This window comes from Hyperoodon ampullatus, assembly GCF_949752795.1.
Source record: "Hyperoodon ampullatus genome assembly, chromosome: 19".
In the NCBI taxonomy this organism is placed as follows: domain Eukaryota; kingdom Metazoa; phylum Chordata; class Mammalia; order Artiodactyla; family Ziphiidae; genus Hyperoodon; species Hyperoodon ampullatus.
The window spans coordinates 50,958,102-50,985,836 of NC_136932.1; the positions used below are offsets into that span (position 1 = coordinate 50,958,102).

General features: G+C 37.7%; 1 protein-coding gene across 1 annotated transcript; it reads left to right on the plus strand.

Moving 5' to 3' along the window:
* Positions 1–27,302, plus strand: TAF15 (TATA-box binding protein associated factor 15; the record flags this gene model as incomplete). Its single annotated transcript, XM_079725283.1, has 15 exons — positions 1–124; positions 6,267–6,306; positions 7,801–7,852; positions 7,935–8,019; positions 8,102–8,204; positions 9,871–10,064; positions 11,697–11,817; positions 18,974–19,008; positions 19,620–19,652; positions 21,664–21,773; positions 22,825–22,954; positions 25,738–25,830; positions 26,526–26,607; positions 26,724–26,812; positions 26,920–27,302. 15 exons carry the CDS (start codon positions 1–3, stop codon positions 27,300–27,302), a joined length of 1,674 nt encoding a protein of 557 aa, XP_079581409.1.
* Between the last annotated feature and the right edge of the window lie 433 nt (positions 27,303–27,735).

Genomic DNA, 27,735 nt, shown 5'->3' on the forward strand with positions numbered 1-27,735 from the left:
ATGTCGTCATTCCCTCCGCACCAGCCTCCCGGATTCGAGATGGGGGTGCTTGCGTATAATTCCTCTTCACCCTCCTCTGTCATCTTCACCTCTTCAGTTGTTTATCTCCTGCACGAGCTTGAAAGTGAGCCCTGTCTATTATTGATGGGCTCTTGTAGGTCCCTGTGGCATTTACGTTGAAACATACAGACCAAAGGAAAGGCAGTCTTCCATCAAGCACTTTAAATTGACAGAGGCACCCCCGTTGTGTGGAGGAGAAAAAGAGACCTTGGTCTTATCAGGACAGCCCGTTTAGATCTTGCGAAAGCAGAATATAAAGTCCAGGACGTGGGTCTGCTCTTGATTTAACAGTCCAAGCTGCCACACAAGGCCCTCTGTTGTTGGGCACGTCGCAGGCTGCAGAGAAAGACCCGGCTCTCCACTTGCTAGGAACCATCATGAGAATTGCATGTTACTTTTCAGGTGGAAAAGCAGAACACGTCCCATTGGTTGGGATGAAAACGACTGCTGGCAGAGTATTTTACATTTTTTTTAAGGGAGAACCTGTTGATATTAAAAAAAACAAAAACACAACCCCCCCCCGCAAGTAATCCAGTTTTGCAGAAGAGTGGAAATATGTGACAAAAAGGAAGCAGCAGGCTGAGAGGAGACCAAATTAGCAAGAATGGTTGGACAGGGAAATGATAAACATTCTTTAGATTAACATTGATGTTAAGCCAGAAGGTTGATCTTTAAGGGGAAGGGGCATCTACCTGATGTAAGAGGCTGTTAATTGCACAGAATTTGTCTCTTTAATTCTTGCTCAAGCAAGAAATAATTTCTTACCCCAAAGGTGACATTGGTACATATTTTACCAGCTGCATAATTTGGAATGAAGTCTGGTAAAGCTCCACAGAAGTACATAGAAGTACACTCAGGAGGGTGTGCAACCCATCTGTGATGTAAAAAAAAAAAAAAAATTTAAGATTCTCCCACCTTCATGCTGAAATTTACCATTTCAATGGATACAGTGCTCATTAAAAACCATTAACCTGTCTCGATTTTTGACATAATTATTGGTTTAAAGCAATGGCTTATTTTTGTAGGACTGGGTAGCTTTTATGGAAAATTAAATTTTAGAGGTGTACCGTTTGTAAAATCCAGGATTTTCAGTGTGTCATAATAGTGTGTGAGCTGGGTAATCCATTATCACTGGTCTTCAAAATTACCAAGACAGTAGTTACTTGTCATTGTGTAATTTGAGCTTTTTTAACATCAAAATTGACTTTCATATCAAAAAGAACTAATAATTGCTTGTTTCTACATTAAGTCAACTAGAGTTAGAATCTTTTAAGTTCTACTTAGTGTTGTTATATACTCTGTACATTTTCTAATTTGTGTATAAAAATAATACTTTCGACTTTGTATAAAAATAGGAATAATGCTTTTGACTTGTTCTTGATGAATGTTTAAGTTAATAAATTTAACAGAGCAGACTCCCCCCCTAAACAACTAACGGCATTAAGTTTAGTTAAGTCCTTTAAACATTCCAAACTATACTTGTAAATTTAACTTATCACATTGACTCAGCCACTACAGATGCCTGACAGGACAGACTTATAAGTCTAATAAAATAAATGCTTACATAATAAATAAATCAGAGTTGTAAATATTGTGAGTCAGACTCTCAGACAAATGTGAATTGTCTGACACCTTTGAAGTTAAAATCAAATCTAATATCAGTTTACATATAAAAATTACGAAGTCAAGAAACTTCTTTTGGCACTATGGCAGACTAAGATAACTTGTAAATCCTCTGTCTACGAATAGCTAAAAATGCAAGAACTTACAGAAAACAAAGGGCGAGCCCCTGCTGCCAGAAATGAAGTAGAAGCCAGCATGGTAGGCATAGAGAAGGGTGTAGGTCTCATTCAGAGACTTGGAGTTTATTGCCCAAATAACTAAGGACAGGAGATGCAGCCTTGAGACCATTAGAGCCATGTAATGGGAACCCTTACATAAAACCTGGATGTTTGAAGGACTGTATCTTCAGTGAAAGAATGAACTAGAAAAACCTTTGTACCAGGATAGGAGATAACAAGGAAGCCTGGGCCTTGAGTGAGGGAATTCGTAACTTGGGACCTGTGCTTCATACAGTTTCGGTGTACATTTAGATTAGTTGTGAGGTCCAGGAAACCTCAGGCCAAGAAATTTAACATAAAAATTGGTTCTAGACTGACAGTAACCTTGGGGTTCCTAGTAAAAACAAACGAAAAACCTTTTCTGAGGAAATTTCAGAGCCTAGGTCACAAGGAATCTTACAGAAAAAACAAGGCTTGCAGAGCATAAGTTCACAGTAAAACATTACAGAATTCTGGAAGACAATTCACCAAAATAAGAGTGACAAATGGCATTTGAATCCCTAATAGATAGTCTGAAAGCGAGTATTAATGTGCTTAAAATTATTAGAAACCTAAAAGAAGTAATCAACCCTAAGACCAAGACATGGAAAATGGTTACGTAGATTGGAAAAAGAACCAAGTGTCAAGTGTAACTTCTAGAAATGGAAAAAGTGGCGAAGTTGAATTGCACATGGACCTAGCAGAAGAAATAATTAGTGAGGTAGAAAATAGATACAGTTACCCAGGATTCAGTTCAGAAGGATAAAGATGAAAATTGAAATTTTAAGAAGCATAGGAAATAGATTGTGAAGCCCTGTCATACATCTAATATGAGTTCGAGAAGGAGTAAATGGTGAAGAATTAATAGATGAGAGTTTTCCAAAGATGATGGATCAAGAAGCAGTAGTCTCAAACATGAGACATAATCAATTCGTACCTAGATACATAAATGTGAAACTGCAGATTATGAAATACCAGTGACAAACCTATCAGAGGAAATAGAGAAAATGTAAGATTGGTAGACTTCTTAAAAGTTTTAAGAAGCCACTAAATGATCTTTGGAATTTAGAGGAAAAATAACGTTTGACCTTGACTTTTTTACGCAAATAAAAGACTAAGAATACCACTTTCAGGCCTTTACTGAAAGAACTAATAAAAGAAATCCGAAGGGGAGGAGTGGGATGCAAAAAGATACAGAGGAAGCAAATGCAGTAGATAAAAAGTATTGACCGTGGAATCTCGAGTTTTAAAGAGGAAGCAAAAGATAACGGAAAGAAAAAGTGGAAGCAAAATAATAGGTGAAGGCTGTGATTGGCATTATAGCATTAAAATTCTTGTATGCTAGTGGAGGTCGAAGATCATTTTGAACTTTATCAAGAATGCATGTTAAGAATTGAACATACTCTTTAAATTACGAATAGTGACTTATTAAAAGAACAGAATTTGAACGTCTAACTTCCAAAGCAGTAGAGGGGGAAAGGGAGTAAGGAAAATCCAATAGAAGGAAGTTAAGGGGTTGAAAAAAAGAGACCCTGGTAAGTAGAGAGTCTAGTATAGGCTGGTAGGAATAAATAAAAAGTAACAATAATAAAAATATGAAAACATCAGTTGAAAAACAAAGATTTTCACATTGGGAAAAATTGATCTAGATGTATGCTCTCACGGGTTCGTGTCCCGGTCCGGGAGGATCCCACATGCCGCGGAGCGGCTGGGCCCGTGAGCCATGGCCGCTGAGCCTGCGCGTCCGGAGCCTGTGCTCCGCAACGGGAGAGGCCACAAGAATGAGAGGCCCGCGTACTGCAAAAATAATAATAATAATAATTTTAAAAGTGACATACCTAAAACATCAGAATAAGAAGTGTTAAAAGTATAGAGATAGAAAAATATTAATCAGGCAAACATCAACCAAAAGGAAGATTGTTTAGTTACATTAGGACATTTTTAATGATAGTCTTCATGTAATGTTAAAAGGAAATTTTTTAAAAAAGGAAATTCAGGGCTTCCCTGGTGGCGCAGCGGTTGAGAGTCCGCCTGCCGATGCAGGGGATACGGGTTCGTGCCCCGGTCCGGGAAGATCCCACATGCCACGGAGCGGCTGGGCCCGTGAGCCGTGGCCGCTGAGCCTGCGCGTCCGGAGCCTGTGCTCTGCAACGGGAGAGGCCACAACAGTGAGAGGCCCGCGTACCACAAAAAAAAAAAAAAGGAAATTCACCAGGAAGCTGTAAACCTGTACTTTTATGTGCTTTAACAATATGCCCTCAAAGTGTAGAAAGCAAAAAAACACTCAGTGAAAGAAATTGACAAATACAGAGTCAAACAGGGAATTAAAAAAAAAAATTAAACATACTTCTCTGTGTAATTAATAGATCAGGTAGACCAAACATGAGTAAGAATATGAATAATAGAACTAACAACTAACATCATCTTACAGATTTACAGAATTCTTTCAACATTTAGGTAATACAGTTCTTTTCAAGCACATAGGAGACATTTATGTAAGTAAAAGTGTTTACCAAGGGGAAAAGTGAAAAACAGCAAATCCTAACAAATACCTGGAATAGTACAGAAAATACCTTTTCTGGCTGCAATGTAATAAGAAGACAAAACCACAAAGAGTGTCAAAACCCTATACACTTGGAAATAAAAGCACCTCTAAATAATTCATGGGCCCAGATACAAGGCTCAAGTGTCAAGTACTCATAATGAGCAGTTGTTTAAAATGCCATAAATAACATAAGCTGATTTTCTCTGGTGAATGTAAAACATCTACTTTCACTATGAGCTCGACTTGTTGGTCAATACTCTTATTTCTATATTCTAGAGTTTTAAAGTCAGCCAGCTGAAGAAGTCAGATTTACAGTTTCAGAGAGCTGAAGTGACTGGGTTAAGAGCTCTAATACTTACTAGATTTAAGCCAGGGTCATATGACATATGTGCTGTGTACTTCTATAATTTTTGCCTGAGCCAAAGTACAATAAGGTCTTGGACTCTGCTCTGTCACTGAGAGAACCCACGTCAGTGCCTTGGGATATAATTTAACTTAAAGCTTCATGCATCCCCAGTGTATGTATATTTGTTTTACTCATACACCCCCTCCTCCCACTGTAATCCTTTTTAGTTTCTGAATTGGTTGAAACTAACTTCCTTTGCCATTTGATAGATGCATCTAATCTCTTTATGATCCAGTTAGATTCTGTGTCCTTTTCATATTTTTCTTATTTGGTTAGTTACAAATCTAGTCATCTTATTATGGGCAGTGATGCACAATTCTTTTTTTCATCTCAGGTAGCCTTATGTCCACATTCATAAAAGAAGTAGTTTGTGTCAGTATTTCATTCAATATTTTAGTAAAGGATTAAAACAATTCTTGTTCAGTCTGATTGGAGATCTCTACTGTAGAAAAGTGGCAAATTTGATGTCACCCACTTATACAGCCAGTGACAGTGCTTTCATATTGTAGCTTTATATGAATTGAATGAAAAAGTCATTGATGTGATTTGATATTTGGCGGGTTTTCAGAAGTGTTCAACAACAAATGGTTTTATTCAAATTAGATGAGGTTGGGCCTAATAGCAGTTGAAGACTACCAGTCATGTTTTTGCAGTTGAAAGAGTATTTAATATGATATTCTTCTCTTACTCATCACTAATAAAATTAGGTCATTCATTTGACTCTGAGGAGAAGCCTAGAGGGTAGAGCCTCCGCAAAAATTTTTGGAATAACCGACATTTTAAAGTATTGAGAAGAGTTCACAATTCAAATTATTATTATTATTTTGACATATATTACTCAACTCATGCCTTCCTTGGTAGTTTTTATTGCCACCAAGGAAGCTAGAGGTAAATAAGTATTGCTGTGTCGGTATATACCAAGTGGCTTAGCTGCTTTTACCAAGTCTTTGGAGTTCTTTTTGTTGCTGCTGACAGCCAAAGCAATCCAGTCCAATCCAAGGGAATGGTGTATATGTTAGGCTGGCAAGGATATGAAGTAAATGTAATCCTGGGGATTTATCTTAGAGTGTGTATTTTCCCCTTTTTGATCCTGATTAGTTTTTTTAACAGATGTCTTTTTATATATAAAGACAATATAACTTGAGCTTTTGAGTTTTTGTTGAAAGGATGGGTTTTTCACTGACTTTCTCATTTGTTCACTTGGTTTTTGTGACCATCAGGACATGTTTGTAGAGTAGTTGTTTTCAAAGCTGTAGTTACTGTAAATAGCTAATACTGTTGGCACAGTTTTTTCCTTGCACTGTATTTTTAACTTCTAGTTTTTCTTTCTGTAGTTTATGGTATTTTCTTATCACATTTCATCTGTAAGAGCTAAAGTCAGCCTTTGAGGGAAGCCTAATTTTAAATGATTAAAAATTCTTTTTATGTGTTTTAGATTCTGGAAGTTACGGTCAGTCTGGGGGTGAGCAGCAAAGGTAAAGTATACGTACATTTCAATAATACCATGAATGAGTAGAACTGAGAAAAAAAGATAAATTTAGTCAGGCTTTCCTCTTAAGCTTTGGTATCTTGACGTCTTAAAAGAGTTAAATCTTAGTTTGTGAAGGGGAAAGAGTCAGCCTATGTACATAGGTGCTGTAAGATATTTTTCTTTTTTTAAAAGGCTGTTTGAATCAGTAAATATAGGTGCCCCCTAGAGATTAAAATGAATCTCATAGGTATTATAAAGATTGTTTCCTTTAAGAAATTATTTAGAAGAAACAATTACTAAAAAGATTTAAGTAGTTGAACTATAACAGCTTAGACAAAGCATTTAATTTTTTTGATTGTATATAATATGCTAAATGTGTTTTTTCTGGAGTGGATTTTCTTGAAGCACTAGGATAGAAGTGTTTAGCATTTTAAAAATCATCCTCACCATGCTCACAATAAAAAGAAAAGTCTGTTTTTATGTGAATGTATACATGCAGTAGGATTCTCCTGCTTACCAGAAATACAGCCTTCACTTGAAGTATAAGTGTTTTGCAGCTCAGTGTGAGATATTCGGAAGAGCATCTCAGATACCTTCTGTCATCAAGTTTTAAGCTTCATGAAAGCAAAACTGATTTGACTTTTTAATTCTCATGGGATAGACCCTCATAGTAGGCAACTAGCAAATGTTTATTCAATGAAATATGTTTTATAAAGTTAAGAAATTCTGTTAGCACTTGATAGCTCTAAAATAGTAAGATTTTTTTGGCATATGTTTTATTTTTCTTTGGTATATATTCAGAAAGTTTGTTTCTGACTTGTTAAAGCTTATATGCACTAAAATTAAAGAAAGTTCAACTCTGAGAAAGCTGCATGTATTCATTCAGTCAGTCAACAGACTATGCCATCCTGTGCTGTGACACTGGGGATACAATATACTTTCGTCCTCTGATAGTATTCTGAAGATATACATGCCTCTCATTACCGAGGCACTAAAAATTGGATGTTTAGTGCCACACTGTGCATTTTCTAGGATGTTAGAGACAAATTTAAGGCAAATGGTAGGAAGAAATCTGTCACAGCACAGCTAAATTGATTAAAGCTCTAACTTAAAGCGTCATTATTTTTCTGCTTCAGATATTTATTACGGGTCTTGCTACCATGTAGTCACTCCCCTCCACCCCCAGCCTCCCACCCATCCAAGCATAATTCTCTTGGAATTTTCTAGCACTGGTGAAGTTTTGTTTATTTGTGGGAGATTGTCAAAGCAAAACTTCTGGTGTGTGTTTGGCATTTAAGAGGTCTGGGAATGATTTCATTTATGTCTTTGACAGTCTTTGGTTATCACCTTTCAATTTAGACTTGAAGAGGTAGTTAAATCGACAGTTTCTCAGGAAAGAAGCTTGTATTTGAGTTGAAAGTTGAAAATGAAGATAGGGTTAATTTAAGCTTTTAAATTCTAGCACATTTCTTTCAAGTAGTACACTTTTCTTTTACAGTTATTCTTCCTATGGAAATCAAGGCAACCAAGGTTATGGACAAGCACCACAAGTAGGTTAAATATAAATTGAGTTCTTTATAAATAGTTTTAATCTTAAATATGCAATGAAACTTGTATTTACCTAAATTTCAGAGCTATTCTGGCTATGGGCCAACTACTGATTCTACATATGGGCAGAACTATGGCGGCTACTCCAGTTACGGACAGAGTCAATCAGGTTGGACTGATTTGTTAAATCTGCTGTTTTAGAAATTTAAAGTCAGAACCTTTCCTAAATGATATATCCATTCAATCTTTAGGTTATTCACAGTCCTATGGTGGTTATGAGAATCAAAAGCAGAGCTCATATGGCCAGCAACCTTATAATAACCAGGCACAGCAAAACATGGAATCATCAGGAGGGTAAGGAAACAGTAAAAGTACTGAGGTGTTGGGAAGTGGAAATAACACTTTGGGTATTAAACAGTTTTCACTAACAAAGTCCTAGCTTTAAACTTTTTTTTTTTTCCAGAAAAGTGTTGATGGTGTATGAATTTCACAGTTTTGTGCTATAAAGAATGTGGAAATTGTCAATATTGATATTTGATTCTTATGATGGGTTATTTGTACAATTAGTTTAGCTGTAAATGAATGCACATGATTTAAATGTTAAAATGTAAAATTTGAACCTCTGCTTTATACCTGAGATGAAATAAAAACCTGCCTATAAAAGGAGACTTAATCAATGCTTACTTTTCATTTCCATTTTATTTTTTAACCATTTTAATGTATTTAATGTCCTTTTCAGGGGCAAAAATATTAAAGAAAAAAATGCCAAAACCTATGCACGTATTTCAAATACCCTAAAAAATGTTTTAATTGTTAATATAGGTAGGTGAATATTAGCAATTTTACAGGTCTTATATATTTTTTTAAAATTTTCTGATTTGAGGAGCCTGTACTTGTTATTAGTTTTAGTAATAGCAACTCACTTTTTACTGTGCTTTACAAAGTACAAACGTAGGGAATACTATCCAGAAAGCGTGTTACGTTAGAAGGCTCTTCAAGCCTGGCTAGTTTTAAATTAAAGGAGAATCTTTTCATAGGGATGCATTTTTGGTAATGTGACGTATAAATGTGGACCAAAGAGAAATACTAGATTTGGTTTGACAGTCATTCTAAAGTGGAAGGTCTAGGGTTCTGACCTTTGTGATGTGCTTTGGGTAGGGAGTTGGGGAACCGATCTTTATTAGATTGTTTTGATCATTTGATGCAGCATAAGATGTGACTATTAAGTTGTGAGGCCATTTTTGTCCCCCCCCTTTGTTTTTGAGTAAACATTAGAACTCAAATCCAATTAAGTGTTTCTTTCAACATTCCCATCCTGAGAGCAGGTAATTAAGAGTCGTATTGCTCAGAACATACTTAGAATGTTCTTTCTGAATTGCAAGAGAAAATAAAGCAGTCTCATTTGGTAGTTAGACTTTGTTTCAGTTAAAAGATGGCATCACAAAGCAAGTTCCTTCCTCTTACTCAGCAGATTAAAACTGTGGATGATTTATTGCTATTTTCTAAAATTTACTATTATTGAAGATACTTAGAAGAATGTACTAAAGATAAGGTTCTAAAGATGAGAAAATAGTCCCCCAAATATTATTAAATAATATCGTTGTTAAAACTGAGATAGAGCCTTTTAGTGCAACTATTAAAAGGAGTCAGCACTTGCTGTGTCATGTTTGTTAAAGAGTCAGACATATTACTGTACTTTATGTCATCTTTAATTTTTTTTTAATTCAAGGACATGATAAAAACCATAGTGATTTTCTTGCTTCTCTACAGTTTTCAAAGGTGTGTGTGTTTTTTCTCATAATGTGACACCTCTTCAGTGATAGTAGAACTGTTGTTTGAAAGTCATTCCATTGGTGATAAGATTCTGTAAATAAAAGAGCTAAATGATTCCTACCAGAAAAGGGTAGTAAATGTGGATGAGGTCTAGCTGGGCGGGCCTCTTATAGCAGTCAGTCTCAGTCAGCCTGCTGCAGTAAACAGTCCTTCTGTAAAATCACTCAGGTTCTTGATTTCTGTTTAGCCAAGGTGGAAGAGCGCCCTCATATGACCAGTCAGACTATGGTCAACAAGATTCATATGAACAGCAGTCAGGCTATGATCAACATCACGGCTCTTATGCCGAGCAGTCAAATTATGATCAGCAGCATGATTCCTATAATCAAAACCAGCAATCCTACCATTCACAAAGGGAAAATTACAGCCACCACACACAAGGTAAGATATACTGACCTCTATTATTTTTCCTTTTTTCCCTTCATAGAATTGTGTATTGAATTCTGTATTTAAAGACCCACAGAGGATTTCAACTGTTTGTAAGAATTTAGAGTGACCCTGAACATATGCTCTGTCTCATGTCCATCAAAACTAGTTTATTAGATTGATATTTTTGAACTTCTTGGAGACTCCAGATGGTCACGTGATTTTTTGCTGGCTGAGTTTTTGAATTTCCTTTCTTGTCTCAGTCAACTGATCATTTGACAATGCTGCTGCTACCAGTTCTTTTTTATAATTTAATTTAATTTTTTTTTCTTTTTTTTTGCGGTACACGGGCCTCTCACTGTTGTGGCCTCTCCCGTTGTGGAGCACAGGCTCTGGACGCGCAGACTCAGCGGCATGGGTCATGGGCCCAGCCGCTCCGCGGCACGTGGGATCTTCCCGGACCGGGCACGAACCCGTGTCCCCTGCATCGGCAGGCGGACTCTCAACCACTGCGCCACCAGGGAAACCCTAATTTAATTTTTAAACATTTTTTATTTTTTGGCTGCACCGCGCGGCATGTGGGATCTTAGTTCTCCGACCAGGGATCGAACCTGTGCCCCCTGCAGTGGAAGCACGGAGTCTTAACCACTGGACCTCCAGGGAAGTCCATGCTACCAGTTATCTTGGTACTGGTGCTGTATGTGATTTGAGGAAATTATGATCCTATATTATCCTTCTCTAACCTCAACTAAGAAGGACCAGTCATTCTTTCTTTTACATATATCATTTTATATATATCATGATATTTAGGAATCTGATCAGCCATAAAAATGAATGCTTCAAGGGCAAAGGTCCTGCCTTACTCATTTTTGTACCTGCTCGATAAATATTTGTTCAGTAGTTGAATGAATGAATAAGTGAATGAGTAAGAGTGGAAGCTCATTCACTGAATATCTTCTTCAGTGAATATATTCACTGAATATCTCTCAGTTTGAAAATCTAGTTATTCCTTGTCTGTGTTTGATTTACATTGAAATATTTTCGACATGAAAAATAACTTTTAAGATTAGGGTATTCTTTTAAAGTATTTATTGATTGATTGATTGATTTGGTTGTACCAGGTCTTAGTTGCAGCTTGCGGGCTCCTTAGTTGTGGCAGGTGGGCTCCCCAGTTGTGGCTTGCCAGCTCCCTAGTTGTGACATGCGAACTCCTGGTTGCGGCATGCATGTGGGATCTAGTTCCCCGACCAGGGATTGAACCCCGGGCCCCCTGCATTGGGAGCGTGAGCCTTAACCACTGCGCCACCAGGGAAGTCCCTAAGATCAGGGTATTCTTTTAATTTATTAGAGTTCTGTACCTAATGTACTTTACTCAAACTCCTCCATATTACCATCACATCAAATGGTGATATCCACATCACCAGTTTGCTGTCTGACTTTGGTAGAATGGAATTTGACACACATATAATTCTCATACATTTAGTTCCAGATGGTGTTATGATGACTTGCACTTGAGTTTTGTGCACATGTGCCATTTTCTGAAGGTCACAGGTGACCGAAAGAGCTATTTAAGATTATGTTGTGGAAAGCCTCTGTCAGAAATTTTAAGTTGTTTATGTATGTCTGTATGAATTTTCTTTTTTGTAGATGACCGTCGTGATGTGAGTAGGTATGGAGAAGATAATAGAGGATATGGCGGGTCACAGGGAGGAGGTAGAGGGCGTGGGGGCTATGACAAGGACGGACGAGGTCCTATGACAGGAGCAAGGTAAGTGTGTAGGCGCAGATGTCTACAGTTCTTCTCTCTCTTTTTTTGTTGTTGTTGTTACTTAGCTGGTTTGATTCCATCATCTGATTTAGTGAAGAGGCCTAAAAAAGAGACTATGTTGTAGAGAAGAGGACAGAAATTCAAAACTTATTTTCAGTCTTAAGATGTCACATAAATTACCTCAAAATAGGCTTTGTTCGCCGTTAGTTTATGTGGTATATATTAAATACCAATGGAGAAAAGTCCCCTACTATGGTGTGGTTAAACCACTTAACTATGTTTTTCCTGCCAGAGCTATTGACTCTAAACTCCTTTAAAAGATGACTCTGGGAAATCCAAGTGTTTTATGTGTAGAAAATACAAGGTAAGTCAATTCTAGATTGGAAGGTGGAGAGGCTGTTCTTTAATCTTGAATCCCCTTGGGAAGGGAAAATACTAGGAGGCAATAGCAGATTATAAATTTGGGGTTGGCAAATGAGAGAAAGATTTTATGTAACTGAACTATTTTGTCCCCATTCTTAAGTAAATAATTATTGAGATAATGAGTGCAATGTCACATACCATTGCATATTTTGTCTAGACTAAGCTGTGGAAGAGGAATGGCTTTTTAATTCAGCTTTCCTTTTCTCCATTGTTAGTGTTATCAGGTTTTGGTATTTATGGCATATGTTATGAAAGGTGGCTTTAAAATTACTTTCAAATATATGTGTAAGTCTAGCGCTTTTGCTCTAAAAATAGGAATGAAAAAGTAGTTGACATTTATTGTCCTCAGATGAGGTTTGTAGGTTGCACATTTCGTGTGTAAAATATACAGGCTTAAAAGATAATTTGTGTTGCTTGGGAATTGAAATTGTCAGCCTGTTAACTGACAATATTATATCAATACCAGGTCACTCTTTTGCTTCTTAGGGACTGTTTGTCTGTTCCCTGAGGTGACCTGAGAAAATCAGTTACATACAGCACTGTTAATTTTTCAAGTGAGCCAGGAATTTGATCTCATTGACTTTCTCTCTGTTTAGTGTATAGCGCTTTGGTCTGGCAAATCTGAAGTCTAAACATATTTGATAAATTTTTATAAGACTTGAACATTAAATGTCTTTTGATTGATAGCCAAAGTCAATTTATTAAGGTAAAACAAGTATATCGTATGCCTCTTCATTATCATGTGGATGTAAGTGAACAACGTAGAGGTACGGTGCCTACTCTCTACCTAATAGCCTCCCTCCCTCAAACAGAATCCCGGACAAGATAACTAACAGGTATATGTGATTTTCCGGTTAATATGTTTTAGATAATTGGCTGCCTTGGGATGCTATACGTTTTACAGCATATCATAGGTTTAATTTTCTTCATAAGGAAGTTATAATTATATCTATAGATCATCTATGAAACTATGACAGTGTCTGACTGAGAATGGTAGAACCCCACTTTTCAGGAGGAGGAGGGTAAGGAAGTCTTTAAAAATATGTTTTCATTTTTGAGAGATGACTTATCTTAGAATCAGAGTTGAAAGGACCTTGAGTGATCCTCCTGCTAAAGGAGGGAAGATCTGTATCTTAACCAACCCTGGGCGTACCAGTTTTAAGCGCTTTGATAAACCTCTTTGGCAACATTTCAGTATAATTTTTGGCTCAGGTACTGAATCATGAACTAAGTTTTTGATTTTCAAATCTTTTTATTTAACTTTAGAACCTCTTCAAACAAAATCTTGTGTAGAAGCCCAGTATATATTAGGTCAAAATGATGGTGATCTGGTTCAAGTCAGGGTAGGGTTTTTGGGGGAGAGGTCTTACCCAGTTGCTGTCTGTATACTCCCTTCTTCCCCCCACCCCACCCCCTTAGCCAATAAATGGAATGTGCATGAAAGGCCTTTTAAGAAATTTATGTGAATGATTATACTTACTCTCTATATTGGATGGGCAAACTTTTTATGTGAAAGGCCACACAGTAAATAATTAAGGCTTCGCAGGCCATGCGGTTTCTTTTGCAGCTGCTCCGCTCTGCTGCTGTAGCACCAGAGCAGCTATAGACAATATATAAATGAACAAACGTGGTTGTGTTCCAATAAAACTTCATTTATGGATACTGAGATACGAAGTTCCTATAATTTTCATGGGTCACAATATCTTGTTCAGGATGTGATTTTTAGCTTATTTATAGGAGTGAAGTGTTTCAAATTAAAAAAAAAAAAAAGAGACCAGTTTCAGGCCTTTTTTTTTCCCCTACACTTGGTTTTACATTTAAGGACCAGAAATACCCAAACATTTTTGTTAGTCTTCATCAACACTCCCATTTGTGTTTGTAATCATCTTACTTAAAAATAGCAAGGTTGAAAATACGATCCTTTGAGGGCTGTTTGAAGAATATCTGGCATTAGTTGGGTTTATAATTAAAGAAGAGGCACAGTTTGCAGGTGAAGGTGGGATGTGTGGTAAAGGATATGACATTCTTAGACTCAAGTTGTATGATTACTTGACTGCAGGAAGAATTCAGACCAAAGGAAGCTGTCAGCTTTCCAATTTTGGAAGAGAAACGTGAAGACTATAGGGACTATAGGAAACAGTGTTTTTCTTTGAAAAAGCAGTTGCAGCAAAAAAGATTGAATTTCTAATTGTCATCTAAAATAGATCAGTGGCCTCCTACTGGACTAGAAGCTTAAGGCCATAAATTTTTTCAGTGTTTTTAACTTTACATTGTGCTGAATGCGTTGCAAAATTACTAGAACTTTATAGATAACCATTTTCCATTATTAGCATGTCATCAAGTTAAGTAGATGTTTTAGGCTTTAATATCCCAAGTGTCAAAAAAGATATCTTGAATTCTGAATGTCTTCTTGTAAGAGTTTTTGAATAGCTTTCTTAAAAATGTGCATGTGTGCTGGTGATAGCCCAGCCAGTGCTGCCCAATATAAATATAATGTGGGTCAACTGTGAGCCATTTGTGTAATGTAAAATTTTCTAGTAGCCACATTAAGAAAAATAAACAGCTGAAGTTAATTTTGATAATATATTTTATTTAATCTAACATATCACAAATATTTTATGTAATCAGTATAAAAATTATTGAGATATTGCACATTCTTTTTTTTCATACTAAGACTTTGAAATCCATTTTGTATTTTACATTTAGAGTACATCTCAATTTAGACTCTCCATATTTCAAAAGGTCAGTAGTCACATATGGCTAGTAAATGTTGTATTGGATAGTGCAGCTCTAGAATGGTAGATTCTTGGCCTTCTGAAATGTTGGTAAATTACTAGTATGAAAAATCAAACACAGAACAGTTTTTTAAAAACTAATCTTTTTCAATATTTAGCTAAGTTCCTTTTTCTCTCTGTGTATTGAATTTTCTGGGAATAAAGCTTCCCGTATTGTCCTTTTACTTCTTGGCAGTTTTAGTCCTTGAATATAGATATATTTGGATTTTTAAAAATTAAATTTTGGGAATAGAGATTCTGTCAAAGTATATTTTCTTTCTTGACAAGCACCTGAAATTAAATCTGACTGTCGTCTCTAAATATGTAATGCTGTAACAGTGAAAGAACCCTCAGAGTCTACCCTAGAGTAGGCTGCTCATTGTGGTTTTGAACTTGGGACAACGATTTCTGTAGTTGAGTCAAGAATATACAATTGATTTTCTTACGCAGGGGGCACTCAGCCATAAATTTTGAGTATTCTTATATTATGTCTCTACCCTAGTAAATACCTCTACTTCTTTACATTAAAATGTCCTTACTTCAGAAATTCTTTATGTGTACAAGTTTGCTTCTTTTTCTGGGAGGAAAATAAATTTGTTGTGGCAACATCTTGACTCAGATGTTCACATGCCTTTGTGTCTTAATTTGCTAGTGGGGCCTTAACTTAGTTTATGGAAAAGGGACATGTAACTTGACTGCAGATTTGAAGAAAGATTCTTAACCACAGGCCCATCTTCTGTTAACTGATTTAATAGTGGCACTATTTGAGATTTATTTACTGTGTTTAATATAATAAATTTCCTAGTAAGTAACTGTAATTAATTAATATGAAATTTCTTAATAAGGAAAGAGAAAAGCGACTGAAACATTGGAACTTGAAAGAAAGCCTCACATAAAATTATAGGTCATCTAGACCAGTGCTTCTCTAACTGTAATGTACATATGAACTCCTTGGGGATCTTATTAAAATGCAGATTCTGATTCAGTAGGTCTGGGATGAGCTTGCTTTTCTGAGATGCTCCCAGGCTCTGCCTTTGCTGCTATTCCATAGACTACCTTTCAGGTAGTAAGGGTGTAGACCATTATTTTGCGAAGGAGGAAACCGAAGCCTAGGGAGAATTACTGACTTGTCCAAATTTTCAAGATTGATTAGTGATAGTTAAGACTATACCCTGAGACTCTTACTTTGAAGACTAGTACTTTTTCGAATGTACTTATGGGTGTTTCCATATTTAACGGCTATTGTGTTTGAAGTGTTCAGCTGCTGAATTTTCAAAGGAAATGCTCAGTAATGATGACTTAAGTTAAAATGCCATTATATGGAGGAATAGGAAATTATAAACATATTCAAGTGTCATTTGTTTTATATCCTTTATATTTTACCAGGAGTGTGTCCTTTTTTAAAAAATTGTTCAGAGTTATATTGCTGGCCAGAATAGAAATTTTAGGAACTACTTGATATATGAAGTTGCATATTTTCCCTCCATTGTGGCCAGATAAACAATTTGGTATTTGGTTAAGATGGCAGCAGAATAATTAAGTGGTGCCTCCTCCAGCACTTAATTGTGAAAATTTCCTATTTAAAAAAAAATACTTTATCCTGGGTACTTTAACGTCCTGACATAGGAATGTGGGTTTAATATATTCTTTTTTTTTTTAATTTTATTTATTTTTGGCTGCATCGGGTCTTTGTTGCTGCACGCGGGCTTTCTCTAGTTGCAGCGGGCGGGGGCTACTCTTCGTTGTGGTGCACGGGCTTCTCACTGCAGTGGCTTCTCTTGTTGCGGAGCATGGGCTCTAGGCGCGTGGGCTTCAGTAGTTGTGGCTCGCAGGCTCTAGAGTGCAGGCTTAGTAGTTGTAGCATACAGGCTTAGTTGCTCCGCGGCATGGAGGATCTTCCTGGACCAGGGCTCGAACCCACTGTCCCCTGCATTGGTAGGCGGATTCTTAACCACTGCACCATCAGGGAAGCCCCATTTAATATTTTCACTAGCTCTTTTCTCATCATTTTTAGAATTCTAATGATCATCTTTGAAGAAACCTGAGATATCTTGTTTCTAATAAGATTTTTAGCAATTAATCTCAGAACTCTGTTTGGCTTCCTTTCCTTAAAGAGTTAAGCTATGATATATAGGCCATTTAGAAGTATGGGTTGGTGGGAGGGCTTGGGTGACGTTCTGAAAGAGAGGTTTTAGACACTCAATAGGAAACTATATATATGAAAGACCCGAGCTTCGCTTTGTCTGCATAGCTTTGAAGTAGTGTTATTCTCCTTTTTGGATTTCCTGGGCATCAAATAAAAATTAATGGCGAGTTAAGATGCGTGTGTCCATACCTATGCTAGTTGCAAGGGAATTTTTTTTTACGTCAAGGTAGTAGAATAGACTTCTAAAGAAAAAATTCTTTCTCATTTAGTCAGAGTGGTTTTTCTCAGGGTGGCTCAAGAAAAGCCATCTAGAGGGCAGGGTTATTACTAAAGCAGAGGCTTTTAAGCAGTGAAGAGACATTAGTATATTGGATTAGTTTCTTGGGTTATAGTAGAAGATTAGTCGTAGTAGAAAATTAGATATCACCATCTGAAAACTTTGGGTGTTTTTGTATCCATGTCAGCACATGAGTCTTAGAGGATTACAAAATTCAGTTAAGAGAAACAAGCTTTCAATGTATGAGTATTTAAAGAGTTTCTTGATAAGAGAGATCTTAGATTTCTTACATAAAGCTATGCACACAAGGGCCATTGACTTACCTGGCAGTGGAAATTGCCAAATAAAGTCATTTTCTTGTGGAGTATGTAGCATTCTGTCTCTGATATGGTCTGCTGATTGGTGTACAAGAGCATTTGGCAGCATGGATTTCAGTAGCTCTGCTGTGAAGAGAGCTAGCATGTTGCAGTGGGCATGGAATAGGAGGGCAGTTTAAAGTTATGCTTTCTTTTAGTGCTCATTTTACCAGATATCTGAATGATTTGAATTTTTAGGACTGCTTTCGTTCAGTCTCACTTTTGTGTATATTTGTACCTCACTTTTTTCTTCATCTCATAAAACCCACCGTTTGGTATCACAGTAGAACAGAGTGCTTAAGTTTTTACCTCTCCCATTCTGCTATCAAAATTTTAACCTTGCTTTATATTTTTCTTCTGGTCTTTTTCTCATATTTAACAAAAATATCCCCTTTAACAAAAATATTCCCCTTTAAGGGAATATTGACATTCATCTTGAATTCTTAAACTTTTATTAAAACTTAATTTATATATTTACTTTGTGAATCTGTGATGGTTACTTTCAAGGATTTTGGAAATTTTTTTAAACATCTTTATGGGAGTATATTTACTTTACAATGGTATGTTAGTTTCTGCTTTATAACAAAGTGAATCAGCTATACATATACATATATCCCCATATCTCTTCCCTGTTGCATCTCCCTCCCTCCCACCCTCCCTATCCCAGCCCTCTAAGTGGTCACAAAGCACCGAGCTGATCTCCCTGTGCTATGCGGCTGCTTCCCACTAGCTATCGGTTTTACATTTGGTAGTGTATATATGTCCATGCCACTCTCTCACTTTGTCCCATTGGCTTTTCATGCCTTGGTTATTATTACTGTTTTTAAATGATTTCTTTTCCCTTGGAAAGAATGTTTAGCATTCTTCCTCTTGTGCCTCCAGTTTAAGTGGATTTGAATATTATCCCTTTGGCTTGGGGTTGGGAAAATTTTAAAATAAGAGTATATTAGGTATGTTCTGTAATAAGCTTGAAAAGGCACCCTTGTGGAAATAGATCCTTGGGAAAACATTTAGGTGAAAACAACATTTTGAAGTCTATGAAATGAAATTTACTGGAAAGTTAGAGGTGCTACTGTTTTCCTGGGCGCTCTACTTGTGACAGTTAAGTATAGATTGAGCCCAGGGCTCAGCACATTAGAGACCTAAGGAAGAAATCATTTCTTCAATTTTTCCTCTGCAGTGGTGGTGACCGCGGTGGCTTCAAAAATTTTGGTGGTAAGTGCTGAGTATCCCAAAATGTTTCAGTGGAAATGCTATATAAACCTAAAAGCCACCAATATCCCGCAGACGTAGTCTAAGCCCTTTCTTACTCTGTTGAGGCTGGTGTGTGTTGTGTGCTTAAAAAAATTATATATATGCAAATATATATCTCAAAATATTAAAAAGACAAAGTTGATCTCAAACAGTCCAATGGGTTTCTACACAGTGAATTTGCATGAAAGAGTCTGGTGACCAATGAATGAGACCTTCACTGGATTTTGTCAATATGTTTTTTAATAAAGGTAGCTGACATGGTGTTTTTAAATTATTAGGGTTTTCCAATCAGCCTTCACAACCAGAGCTTAACAAAAGTGATACTAGCGTAATGCCAAAGTGGCTGGTGCTGTCTGGGACAAGTTTAAGGGAATATTGACATTCATCTTGATTTCTTAAACTTTTAATAAAACTTAATTTATATATTTACTTTGTAAATCTGTGATGGTTACTTACAAGGATTTTGGAAGTATTGACTTTTCATGCCTTGGTTATTATTACTGTTTTTAAATGATTTCTTATGAGTTACTTTAAATAGCTTTCTTTTTCTTTTTCTTTTTCTTTTTCCTTAGGTCACAGGGATTATGGACCCAGACCAGATGCTGGTAAGGTTTATGGTAGTTTGTGACTCTGCCGTTAAGAGAATGTTAGTTTTCCATTTTTTCAAAGGAAAAGTGTGTGTGTTCGGAAGAGTTAGTACAGGAGGAAGATTTAATTTGATAATGCTGCCAGAACCAGGGAGCTTCACTTCTAAAGATGTACCAGCAAGAAAAGTTCAGGGGGATTGATTGCAAAGTTTGCTAGGAAAAATTGCTATGTTTGTGCTTTCCCATGCTCTCTACTTTTTCTTTTGTGAAGAAATACTTGATTTTGTACTGCTAATTAGCATTATTTATTTAATTACTGCAAATCAAGTATGAGACCATTGGTATGATTGGGGAATTAGAAGTAGAATAGCTGTGTTTAAGAAAATATTACAATGGATTGATAGTCTGGTCAGTGGGTCTAAGAAACCTGAATTCATATATGAGAGAATTGTCTTACTCTGGGCAGAGGTCACTAATTTCTTTTCTTTTCTTTTCTTTTTTTTTTCTTTCTTATGAAACATCTTTCTTTCTACATGTGCCTTTCTTTTTGTTTTTTTGTTTTTGGCTGTGTTGGGTCTTGGTTGCTGTGCATGGGCTTTCTCTAGCTGTGGCGAGCGGGGGCTACTCATTGTTGCAGTGCGCGGGCTTCTCACTGCGGTGGCTTCTCTTGTTGCGGAGCACGGGCTCTAGGTGCGCGGGCTTTTGTGGCACGTGGGCTCAGTAGTTGTGGCTTGGGCTCTAGAGCACAGGCTCAGTAGTTGTGGCGCATAGGCTTAGTTGCTCCGCGGCATGTGGGATCTTCCCGGACCAGGGATCGAACCCGTGTTCCCTGCATTGGCAGGCAGATTCTTAACCAATGTGCCACCAGGGAAGTCCTCAGAGGTCACTAATTTCATGTGCCTTTATATTTTCAAATGAAATTCAAGGCTGCCTGGAGCCTTTTGAAAGTTATGTAGAGATTAAAAATCTATTTGAGCCAAAAAAAATTTTTTAATTAATTAATTAATTAATTACTTATTTTTGGTTGCATTGGGTCTTTGTTGCTGTGTGCTGGCTTTCTCTAGTTGTGGTGAGCAGGGGCTACTCTTCTTTGCGGTGCACAGCCTTCTCATTGCAGTGGCTTCTCTTGTTGCGGAGCATGGGCTCTAGGTGCGTGGGCTTCAGTAGTTGTGGCACGCGGGCTCAGTAGTTGTGGCTCGCGGGCTCTGGAGTGCAGGCTCAGTAGTTGTGGCACACAGGCTTAGTTGCTCCGCGGCATGTGGGATCTTCATGGACCAGGGCTCGAACCCGTGTCCCCTGCATTGACAGGCGGATTCTTAACCACTGTGCCACCAGGGAAGCTCCCCCAAATTTTTAATATATATTGAAATCAGAACTTTTGTTTTTATTAAGATGTTAAAGTATTCTATATGGATGGCAATTTCTGAATTATCCCTTGATGGACTGAATTTACGTGCATCTTTCTTATTTTGTTATACTAATCCAAAAGTATGCGTGTAAGGTAAGGTGTGTGTCAAGGTGCCCCTACCCTCTGGTATATATAAAGCTTATTGCAATGAATGGGAAACCAGCAATTCTGCTTGGCTTGCTTGGAAGTCCAAAGTGTCAGATTTGGGCAATTTTCTACTAGAAAGCTTTAAAAGTATTGATTAGCCAGAAAGAATTAAAACTCTCCAAAGAAAGGAATGCTACTTTATACTAACTTTCTTCATCTCTTCCTGAGCTTGAGTCCTGTATCTGAATCTGAAGAGTGAGATTTGTAAGATCTCCCTTAATTGGTCTATGTATTTGGTATAGTGTGGACTTGATCCACTTTACGTGAAGTTTAGTTGTGAGAATTGACCTACCAAATAACTGTTATGACCACTTTACATGTTTATCTAAGAGGTTTCGTTTATTGGTCCTTTTTCCTCTTGGTCACAGAAGTAGTTGAATATTGAATAATAAATTATTATTCTTGATTACTAAACAGGATGTAGTAAACCTAAGGAATATGTAAAATTAATCATGGTTTTTTTTCCCCCCATAGATTCAGAATCTGATAATTCAGATAACAACACAATCTTTGTACAAGGACTTGGGGAGGGTGTGTCTACAGATCAAGTGGGGGAGTTCTTTAAACAAATAGGAATTATCAAGGTGAGTAAAAAATTGGCTTATGTTGAAAATCTCATAATTATTAACATATTCTGGTTAAGATATATAGGTTACATAATAAGCCCATACTCCAGTAAGGCTCGTCTCTTAAAGTTCCCTGATGCACATGCTCACCCATGCCTGTAGGCCTTTGCTAAATTTGCTAAAATACATGAAGATTTTATTCCTTGCGTTTGTGTACCTTTCCACAGCCTTCCACAGCTTCGGCTTTCAATCTTAGGACTCTAAACATAGTCTCTGCCTAGCTCCTAAAATTGTGAGAACCAAATGAAATTGTGAAAACATTTTTATATTCTGAAATGCCAACATATGAAAACCCAAGTTATTACTAACAACTTTTTATGTTTTTAATGTCAGCTATATATTTGCCCAATATAATAATGCTTTATTTCATAACTTGATTGTACTTAAGTGTCTTATGCACTGTTTGTTTCATGCATATATTTTCATCTCCAACTAGAAAGCATTTAGATCAGTGTTAGTAGATTGAAGCATTTGCTTGATACCGGTTTGCAGTTGCTCTTGTTTTGGTGTCCGTGGAATTACTTTTTTTTTCTCCTTCTTGGAGAGTAAAAATTTCTTAAGAAATTATTAATTACACATGAAATATGTAAAAAATTCACACAGTTCTTGTCTTCCACTCCCTTCCCAGTAAAATCCAGTGTATATGCCTTAATGGTAATTTATTTATTTGCTTGGTGAACATTCTTCCTGGTCTTTTTTTTTTTTTTAGTTTTACAAGGTATATATTTATATGGAGCATTATCTATGTTTTCTTTTTTTGTGGGTTTAAAGAAATTATACATAGATAAAACAGTATATACTGTGTATCATTTTTATAGTTTGGTTTTCACTTAATGTATTTTAGAGAGTTTTCCTTTTCAGAACCTACAGATAACTTCATTTTTATGTTAAGTTGATAGTATTTGTTGTATGGTTATGTAAATTCCTTTAAAAAATAAAATTTTAATTATCTATGTGGTTCATGATCACTTTTTCTTAAAATACTAACACCCACTTGTTTGTTCCTCAGACAAATAAGAAGACTGGAAAACCAATGATAAATCTGTACACAGACAAGGACACAGGAAAGCCAAAAGGGGAGGCAACAGTATCATTTGATGACCCTCCTTCAGCTAAGGCAGCCATTGACTGGTTTGATGGTATACCTCATTCGTATAGTTTCTTTTTTTTTTAAATTTATTTATTTGGTCGTGCCGGCTCTTGGTTGTGGCAGGCGGGCTCCTTAGTTGAACTTGCCGGCTCCTTAGTTGAAGCAGGTAGGCTCCTTAGTTGCGGCTCCAGGGCTCCTTAGTTGTGGCACGTGGGCTCCTTAGTTGTGTCATGCATGTGGGATCTAGTTCCCTCACCAGGGATCGAACCCGGGCCCCCTGCATTGGGAGTGCAGAGTCTTATCCATTGCGCCACCAGGGAAGTCCCTCATTCATGTTGTTTCAACGTGTGGTTTGGATAAATGTTTTCTAAAAGTCTTGAAGTCAAAATATGTTCTCGTAGATGGTGATTATCTTCATGTTTACTTTTTTAGATATTCTATTGAGAATACAGGCCAGAGTTTTTACATACCTTTAGAAATGAGATGAACTCTGTCTAAAATATTTCCTTATGTCATGCTTTGTGCTTAAGGCCACCCTGATAGAGATGTAGAGGGTTGGCCTGGTTGACTATATTCTTTTTAAATTTAGGTTAATTTCCCTTCAAATATAATGTTAATACGTACTTAGAAGAAACAGTAAGACTTTTTTTCCCCCTGAAAATAAGAAAATATGAGAGAGTAGAAGAAAGGAGTAAAGCATCCTTAGTTCTCTACATAGAGACAACTACTGGTATTAACTTTTCCTTCCAGTTTGTTTTTTTAAAATAAATAAATAAACAAATAAATAAATAAATTTATTTTTGTCTGTGTTGGGTCTTTGTTGCTGTGCGCAGGCTTTTTTTCTCAAGTTGTAGTGAGCGGAGGCTACTCTTCGTTGTGGTGTGCGGGCTTCTCATTGCGGTGGCTTCTCTTGTTGCGGAGCACGGGCTCTAGGCACGTTGGCTTCAGTAGTTGTGGCAGACAGGCTCAGTAGTTGTGGCTCGCAGGCTCTAGAGCACAGGCTCAGTAGTTGTGGTGAACGGGCTTAGTTGCTCCGCAGCATGTGGAATCTTCCTGGACCAGGGCTTGAACCCGTTCCCCTGCATTGGCAGGAGGATTCTCAACCACTGTGCCACCAGGGAAGCCCCTTCCTTTCAGTTTTTAAAAATAGTTTATCATTCTACTCCAAATGTAGTTTTGTCTCATGCTTTTTTTCACGTAACGTCTTAACATAGTCATTTCCCCATGTTATTATAAATTCACTGTTTTTGTTGTACCCTAATTTAATAATAACTAACACTTACTGCATGTTTACTGTGGTTTATGAACTAGGCATGGCTCTAAGAACTTTATGTGCATTAACTCAGTTTGATCTTCACAGTAACCCTATAAGATGTACCCTTTTATTACCATTTTACAGATGATGAAACTCAGGCACAGAGAAGATAAATAATTTCCAAGATCACAGAATAAGTGGCAGGGTCAGGACTCAAACTCAGGCAGTCTAGCACCATTGTCTGTGAAGTGCTAAACTATGCTGGATTGACAGGCACTTGTGGTCTTTTCCAGTTCCAAGATTATTGCACCTGTGTCAAGACATAATTGCATTTCTTTACTTCTTCACAGATGAGATTATAACTCTGTCCTCACCTCCATTTTCTTTACTTTTTTGCCCTAATCAGGCCCCATCACCTTGCTCTTGAAGGCTAGGTCCATTCTCCCTTACTTTTCTGCTTGTGTCATAGTTTCTGTGAATCATAAAACTATCATAGCTTATGATATGTTAAAAAATTATTGTGGGGCTTCCCTGGTGGCGCATTGGTTGAACGTCCGCCTGCCGATGCAGGGGACGCAGGTTCGTGTCCCGGTCCGGGAAGATCCCACGTGCCGCGGAGCGACTGGGCCCGTGAGCCACGGGCGCTGAGCCTGCGCGTCCGGAGCCTGTGCTCCGCAACGGGAGAGGCCACAACAGTGAGAGGCCTGTGAACCCTCCCCCCCAAAAATTATTGTGCCTTTCCCCCATAGGGCAAATGAGCCTCTTAACAGTAACTCCATAGTTCAGCTCTCACCAGGTCTTTTTACAGCTTTTAAAATACTTGATCCTTGGGTTTCCTATTTAAAAGTGCTTGTCGTACCATCTGACATTGTGGAAGGTTGCCAGTCACAACAATTAGGACTTTGGTGAAAGTGCTAAGACTTCTGGATTTATAACTATTTTATGACTCCTTGGGCACCTTTTCCTTATATGTCAGTTCCCTTATTTAACATAAAGTGAAAATTTCTGTCTCTAAGGCCCTGGGACAGCAGAATATGTGTATATATGCATGTATATAAGTATAATCACATATGCACACATTATTTTTAAAGATACTACTTGTCTAAGGTAAAAAACATTTCAAACGGTACCAAGAGTATATAGTAAAAAATGAGTTTCCTTTCCACCTTTTCACCTACTGAGAGTTAAGCACAATAGGCAGTGTATAGACAGGCATATGTGTGCACATGCATGCACATACACACTCATTCCCTTTAAAAAAAAAGAAATGGTAGCATACTACATACATTGTTCTGTACTTGGCTTTTTTCATGTAAAATTTTAGATGGGGTTTTTTTTTGTTTTTTTTGCTTAGTAAGAAATGACTGTCTCCTTGTGACAGATCTGCTCTATTCAGTAGATTGTGTCATGTTCTAGTACAGTTACCTTGATTCTTTGGAACACTAGTGTGTTTGAATTTCTGTGAGGACATGTCAGTTATTCCTCTGAAACTAAAAATTTCTAAAACAGTTTTATATTTTTGAGAGGTGGAGATGTAGAATAGTATTTCTGCAAAACCATTTCTTTTTTTTTTTTAGGAAAAGAATTCCATGGCAACATCATTAAAGTGTCCTTTGCCACCAGAAGACCTGAATTCATGAGAGGAGGTGGAAGTGGAGGTGGGCGACGAGGTAAAATACTTGTTGCTCACAGGCCTGGGTGTTACACAGAACGTTTGGATTTGAGTCCATGTTCTGTCCCTGTTGTGTGAACTTGCTACTACTTCTCTCTCCCTATCGGTCTTTTTCCTTCTATCTTAAAAGTGAGGTACAGAATAGGAGATTAGGTAAATAAGGTGTTGTAATAGCTAAGAAAGTGGTGGACGAACGTTCCAGAAATCTCTTTGGAAAGCTATATAAAGCAGTTTGTTATTCACCTGGACATTAGGAGGCAGTTGTTTAAATGATACCTAGTTAGGTAGTTAATCTGACCAGTTTGGGAGTTCCCTGATATGTTGATAGTTACTTGTAACACTTTCATTTCCGTTGTGTCTAATTCCTTAAATTTGGAATATGTCTTCTCACTTAACCTTTATCCCTGAAATTCTCAAACTAAGGAGGGCATTATAGAAAGTGGACTTCGAAGTTTTTTAGTGCATTATTTGCACTTCAATGTGTGCCCTGGGGTCTTCTTCCACATCTACTGCATTGACTAAATAAATAAAGCCCCAAGTCAAATAATCATGGAGTCCTGCCATAAGGGGTTAATTTTGGGGGGCACTGCCCAGTTACTGATGAACACTTGCTCTTAGTTCTTTCGTCTGATGCTTTTCCTCTGCTTTGTTAATGTCTGCTACTGATTCCTCCTCACTTCTTACTTCCCCCAGGCCGTGGAGGATATAGAGGCCGGGGAGGCTTTCAGGGGAGAGGTGGAGACCCCAAAAGTGGGGACTGGGTTTGCCCTAATCCGTAAGTATACCATTTATTTTGGTGGATGTAAGAGTTCGGATTGGGGTTGGAAGGTACAAGAGGGGGTTCTGAATCCATTGGAAACTATTGAGCATTTTATTTTCCTCCTTTCTCAGGTCATGTGGAAATATGAACTTTGCTCGAAGGAATTCTTGCAATCAGTGCAATGAGCCCAGACCAGAGGACTCTCGTCCCTTAGGAGGAGGTGGGTCAGCCTTTAACAGCATCTGCATGCTATTAATCTTCTGACTGGCATTAAGGAGACTTTCCATTATTCTGCTGGCCTTACTAGTTTGCATTTCTGCCTTGCAGATTTCCGGGGAAGAGGCTACGGTGGAGAGAGGGGCTACAGAGGTCGTGGGGGCAGAGGTGGAGACCGAGGCGGCTATGGTGGAGACCGAAGTGGGGGGGGCTATGGTGGAGACAGAAGTGGCAGTGGTGGCTACGGAGGGGACAGAAGTGGGGGTGGTTATGGGGGGGACCGAGGAGGTGGCTATGGGGGGGACCGTGGTGGTGGTTATGGGGGGGACCGAGGCGGCGGCTATGGAGGAGAGCGAAGTGGGGGGAGCTATGGAGGAGACCGTGGTGGTGGTGGCTACAGTGGGGACCGAAGTGGAGGCTACGGAGGAGACAGGAGTGGCGGCGGCTATGGAGGAGACCGAGGTGGCTATGGAGGCAAAATGGGAGGAAGGTGAGTATTAGAATGTACATGCTAACCTTTCTACCTCACTGCTCTTAGATTTTAGAGTCTGAGCCCTTTTCATCACATTTTCTTCTTGTCCAGTTTTTTAGAACTTGAATTTCCCATTGTCAACTCTTTCAGTTAGGTTGGAGAAGATCCGTTTAGTTTCCTGCTTAGCAATTCCTAAAATTTGTTTTGGAAATTCTTATTCATGATCTTTATATTTGGATGAATGTAGGTAAATGTGTGTGTATTCTTTCTCATAGCTAAAGATAATTGAGATTGAGAGATGATTTGAAACTGTATGTAAATCAGGGATTCTTAATCTAAGTGAGGGGAGAGCACACCTTTTATAGGAGTGTGCTTTTTCAAATCACATGTGCTACCTTGCAGTTGTTTCTCTGGAAATTCTGTTATACCTTTTCCAGATGAAAATCACTGGTGGT